Source organism: Corvus moneduloides, chromosome 16, assembly GCF_009650955.1.
Source record: "Corvus moneduloides isolate bCorMon1 chromosome 16, bCorMon1.pri, whole genome shotgun sequence".
Lineage (NCBI taxonomy): Eukaryota > Metazoa > Chordata > Aves > Passeriformes > Corvidae > Corvus > Corvus moneduloides.
Window position 1 is genome coordinate 296,301 of NC_045491.1, and position 6,065 is coordinate 302,365.

Genomic DNA, 6,065 nt, shown 5'->3' on the forward strand with positions numbered 1-6,065 from the left:
AAGGGACACCTGCTGTGAACCAGATGCAAGTTTACCCTCCCTTTGAGATGTATGGATTCTTTAGCCCCTCTTAACACCCTTCCCTGAAGAGATAAGACTTTCTGAGCAATTTCAAATACACCAAAGCTTGTTATTCAAACCGGAGTTGAAAAATTCAGGGTGGGTGGAGAGATGCGGGAAAGGTTTGCACCCTTTAAGGCAGAAGTAGGAAGAAACATTTTGAGCAGCTCTTGGTTCTAATGGTGTCCTGTTTTGAACATTGCAGGCAGCCCAGCAGAAAAGAAGGCAGAACCTCCTCCAAGCAAGCCCACCATTGCCAAGGCAGGGTTGGCAATTATTAAAGATTGTTGTGGGGCCACACAGTGCAACATCATGTAGAGCTCTGGGCTTCCTACCCTGCTTGTCTTTTCAGTGTTTCCATTGAGTGAAACTGGATGGTGAGGGGAACCAACAGGTCGTGCTAAGGGAGTCAAGAGCAGCTGGCACAAGTGTAATCTGTGGACTATACAATGGCAGGTTCTTCACTGTTGCATGGATCACTCTACATGCATGCCTAAAAACAAAAGAAATTTATTTAGTGGCTGTCCAGGGACCAGAAGAGATCAGCAGTAGAGTTAACAAAAAACACCCCTGTGATACAGGTGAATGAAAAGGGGCTATATTTTATCCAGCACGGTGTAAAACAGCAATTCTAACAGGCTATAACTTTATGAGAATATGTTGTACACTTTTCACCCCTGTGACAAACTGCACTCAAAAATTGCCAAATTATCCTATTTTGGCTACTTTTCATAACAAAAGCCACAAGTAGCAATGCTATATATAGCACAATTGATAGAGGAAGCAACTGTAGGATAACTGATGTTGCATATAAAATACCAAACTTGTGTGATGTTCAAGTACTTTGCTGTGGAGTTTCACTTCAAATTCTTCCTAAAGAATGAGATCAGTGACAAGGATGCTGCAAGTAGCTACAGATTTTTATATGCCATGTAATATCTGAATTACTCAAGTCAAATTAATATTGTTTGCACCAGGGGAAATAAATCCCTGGCAAAGCATTAGCAAAGCACAGCTACAGTAATCTGCAAATAGATGAGGCAGTCCAAGGTTGTGTCACTTCTGTTTTAGATTGCCACCTCCCATGAAGTCACAGAAATATTCACCCAGGGTTTTGTCCATTTTTACAAGCTACATGCAGTAGGCTATTACACATCACTGGAAGATTGCTGGGAGAAGAATAGAAGACAAAATTTAACTGATACTGAAACCATGCTTAAAACAAATAATAATTGTATATCTTTTGACCACAAGAAATACAAACTATCAAGCATAGGAAGACACAAGCCACCCAAGACAAATTTGCCACAAGACAAATATACAAATACAGAAGTAGGTATTTGTGGCAGGAAGATCACATTCTATACAAAATGGGTTTAAAATTAAGGGAAATACAGAAATACTCGTCTGTGTTTCACCATTAAGTGTGTTTCTGGTCTCTATGCAGATTAAGCTTTGTGGAATCTAGTATCTTTATATTAGCTGTCAGTAGCTGGTTTGTCTGTGTGATGGTATTCCATATAAATGTCCTGTGATAGGTGTCAATAGTAAAATAAACGTACATGGATCTAGTGTGACAATCTCAGGCTTAGAAATAACAAAAGATAGCAAAAAGTTCCTAAAATAAAGTTTTACAAGAGGAACTTCCATTTTGTGAAGCCAGCTAAGTGAAGTGTGTGCTTATATACCGAGGAACCACAGTATAGGAAAGGAGAAAAAATTAACAGCAGTTTCCCCAAAAGGACAAACAGTTATTTTTTTAGACAGAAAAAGTATCTTATTAAGGTTGAAGGCAATAGACACCATCTAAAGTAACTCAGACTATTCTTATACAAATAAAACCTAATCGCTAGCACTGACTGATCTTATGAAAAACACTTGCATTTCCAGAGTAATTTCAGTATTGCAGACTCACTTGAGACAAAGAACCCATGTCATTAAGTACCTTAACTTTTAAGGATCAAAGAGGAAAAAACACAAAGGGTTTCCACTAAGACATGAAGCACTTTAATTAGTTTGACCAAAGATGCAGGAAAGAGAACAAAATCTGGCTGTCATGTATAGTTATTGTATCCTTGTTGAGACATTCAACTTCAAGCTCTGTAGCTGTTACAGTCTGTACTTGGTGTGGGTTGGACTCTGCATGGCACCTGTGCACATTGACACAGTTATGGGGAAAACTGCTTTTAGGGGAGAGAATACACACTGGAGGGAAAGCAAACACCCATTGGCTTCTGTAAAATTCCACAGCCTCTTGCCGGTGCCCCCTTAAGACATCAGGAACTGTCAGCATCTTAAGACAAGAGGCAGATGTTCAGTATCATTAATAAAGGCAAATGGAAGTCAGGGCAACAGCTATAGTGAAGCACCAAACTTTAAGCCTTAGGAGGATCAGCTGTGAATGCCACTAAGGGGCCAGAAGGACTTCTGCACACTAGTGTTTAACCCAGGCTGTGCTGGTGATTGATTGGGGTGATCCCTAGAGGCTGCACAGAATCTGCAGTCACTTGGGAATAAAGTGAAATGAGTACAATGTCGGTTTCCGTGAAAAAATGTCAGTAGCAAGAAATAGAGTTAGACGTTCCTGGGAAGCAACACTCATAACCAGGCTACAGAGCCATCTCCTTTAATTAAAACCAAGGAGAAACACAGCAAGTAGGAATGTGCAATATGCATACATTTAAGCACTGGTAGCCGATGTCCTAAAGGGACTTGGACTCCAGCAGTGTTAACAAGAGTGGACTTCATTTTCAGAAGTTCTAGCTTGGCTCAGCTGGAAGGTGTGCTGGAAGGTTTTCTGTATGCCAGTTTTTGTTTTTAATTAGCAAATGCTTCATTTCTGTGTTTATTTGGGTGGATTTGAACAGCTTGCCTGCAGTGCACCAGTGGTTCCTTCAGAAGTGGGTCAGTGATGGTGCTTAGCAATAAAGTCCTGGATTTTTTAGACTGTAAGGTCAGATTCTCAACTGTGTTCAACACTGGTTTAGTGTTGCCTATCTAGAACACAGCAGAGCTAATGACTGCGATTAAACAAATTAAACTTGGGAGGAAATTAAGTGTAAAAATCTTGACCCGTATTTTTAAAAACGAGACTAAATCACTGAATATCCCAAGAACAACCAGGGGTTTTGTATCTTCCATGATCCTGTGAACATGACACATTATACAATCCCCATATATAAAATCAGCAGAGTATCAGACAAGTATCTTTAGGTGACTATATGGAGTAACTGTCATCATTTCAGAGCTGATTTTCAGATATCAGTCCCTGTCTGCAAAGAGGGACCGTGATTGACTGAAGCACCCAGCATTTCTTCTGGAAATCCTGGCTGTTTATCACTTCAGAAAGAAGGCAAGGCATTGGAAAAGGAAGAATGTGTAAGGTGGATTAGACACACTGGTAAATATGCCTATGTTCAGGAAAGGACCTTGGTCTACTGAGAAAAACAAAAGTGCTGAAGTGCTATTTGTACCAATCACCAATTCCACCAGCAAATGGTTCTCTTGTACCTTCCCCCTAGGCCTACTGAATCTCTTCCAAGTTAAACATATTTCCAAATAAACTAAGCTGCTGTGTTATACTAAGCATTTGTTTCTTCCTGTTACTGAAGGAAAAGTTGGTTGTGGAGTAGAGTGGGATGCAGCTCCTGTGCTGCTACACTTTTCAAAAAGAACGAGGTTACTATTCTGCAAGAAAGGAGTAATGCCTAGGTAAGTTAGAGATGCTACGGAAATAAAGGATTTTCTCACTGAAAAAAAAAGAAAACCCACCAAAAAAGCCAATCTCATTATGCTCCTAGATGACTTTGGAACCTCACTACAGCCCAGAGCCTGCACAGATTAGACGGGTCCCAGCCCTACACTGAGAATGTAAGGGTCCCAACATACCTGAGTATCAAAAGAATTGCCAAGCCAAGAGGGCAGTCATGTTATTTAAATGAACAAAACAATCCTCCTCCACCCCAGCATAAATGGTACCATTGTTACCAAGTGCATCTTGTTTCACATGATCCCATCCATCCTATAAACAGCCAGGCAAGCAGGCTGCTTTCAAACAGGATCATATCAAAAATACTCCTCCAAGTCCAAAACTTCCTCTCCCTTCCACGTACACACAACACTTCACACGGGACCCTGAGAACACCACAGCAGCTGAGCCTGGATCCTGACAGCCTTGGCAGCAACTTGGTCTCAGAGGTGAATAAGGAGGTGTCTCACAGGAGATCTCCCCTCACTTTTAAGTTGGCTTTCTTTACAGCCTTAGTAGTTTCTTAAGGAGAGGCAGTTTTCTGCAACAACACTTCATGGGAGGTTGAAATAATTGTGGTAAGACACCAAGAGATGTTTAAACTAATTACCTAAAAAGTAAATCTCATCAGTTACAGATATGAGTGGATTTTAACAGGCTTGATCACAAAACCAGAGATGATGACTGCAGCTAACACCAAGTTTCTTGCAGCCAATCACCTCATCCCATCTACACCAACAGAGGAGTTTGTTGGGTTTTTCCTTAAAGACACAGAACAGCTCTTCTGGCAGGATACAATTCTTCACTTTTGAATTCAATAACTGAAAGACTGACTTGAAACTTGAGCCATGCCATGACATAAAATAGTGCTTTGACAGCCATGTCAAAAAAAATGCTCAAATAACATCCTGAAGTGGCATTTCAGAAATTTCTTGTAAAATGGCATTCTCTATTTAGATCAATCTGCTTTCTGTAGCATACATATAGCACCACAAACCATTTTAATAACCACTTGAATTAGGATTTTTTTCTTTGTCCACCTAAGGAAATATTAAACATAAAAGTAGTCATACAGGAAGGAATACAGCATTAAAAGTAATGCTTGCTAGAAAAAGGCTCCTTTTAATAGGAGTTAAACCATAGCTCACCATGCAACGAGTCTGTTACATTATGGCAGGCAAAACAAGCCATGTTAATTTTAGAAAGAAAAAAGACAGTTTTTTCCATAATGACTTTTTTGCTAACTTAAAACAGATGGCTTAACATAAAATGAGAATGAAAGGAGTGGGAATGTTTGCAGCACAATACCAAAGCAGCATTTAAAGATCAAACTCATCTTTTGAAGGTAATCACATACTAGGAGCTATGAGGGATTTTACTCCTTCATTTACTTAAAAACATTCACAACTACTGAAAAATGAAATTACAGAGTGGTGATTATGAGGTTTATGGTGCTGCTCTGGGAAGTTTCTATAAACTGCCTGTTCCTCCTTTCAAAGAGGAATACTCATTATTTTCAAGAGGGATATTTATTACACTGTTTATGAAGAGTTTCCTGGTAAGTTTTTTAGGCAGTTACTTTAAAATTGTTTACTGAACAAGTATTCTGTAAGGTCAAAGGATTGCCTATCTGCAGCAGGCCTGACATTTACTCTAGGAGACTCCACTTAACAGTTCTGCTAAGTGAGAATATGTTATAAAACAAAAACCAAAATCAGCCCAAACGACCGCCCCCCCCCCAAAAAAAGATAAAGTCAGGAGCTGCTCATCCAGCTCTTTACTTTTGTCCATGATGCTGTGAGAAGACAAAACAGTTCAGTTTAGTTGCCTTTTTTTGTTTTGTTAAGATTTGGAATTTCAAAACAGTCCAGTGAAAGAAATGTGCCAGATTTCTCGTTCCTGGATAATAACCATCTTCAGCAAGCTGGAAAACAAAGCTATTATAACTCAAAAGTGACTTGTTAACTTTATTAACATTCACATGACCTTATTTGCAACAATTTTAGCATCTCAAAGGGAGACACTGAGGAGGAACACCTGACATCCAACTGCTGAATTTACACTCCCTTTCTATATTTTTCTCTTTAGGCTGATAATGCAGCTTCTCAAAAAACCCCTAAACATTATGTTGCATGAAGGGCAGTAAGGGACACTGAGTGCATCTGCAAACAGCTCAATTGCAAAAACTGGGAAAAGCCTCATTCTCCAGAATTTATGGTGTTTCTTTTTATTTTTCACTAAACCCCAGCTCTCTGTT

The 6,065-nt window shown here is 39.5% G+C and overlaps 1 protein-coding gene across 2 annotated transcripts in view; it reads left to right on the forward strand.

Moving 5' to 3' along the window:
- BMERB1 (bMERB domain containing 1) overlaps window positions 1–3,645 on the forward strand; it is a 47,436-nt gene extending 43,791 nt beyond the window's left edge. For both annotated transcript variants that reach the window (XM_032125432.1, XM_032125433.1), the window contains exon 6: window positions 266–3,645. In XM_032125432.1, the coding sequence (XP_031981323.1) occupies window positions 266–378 (113 nt within the window). In that variant the 3' untranslated portion in view covers window positions 379–3,645. The remainder of the gene's footprint in view (window positions 1–265) is intronic.
- The last annotated feature ends 2,420 nt before the right edge of the window (window positions 3,646–6,065 follow it).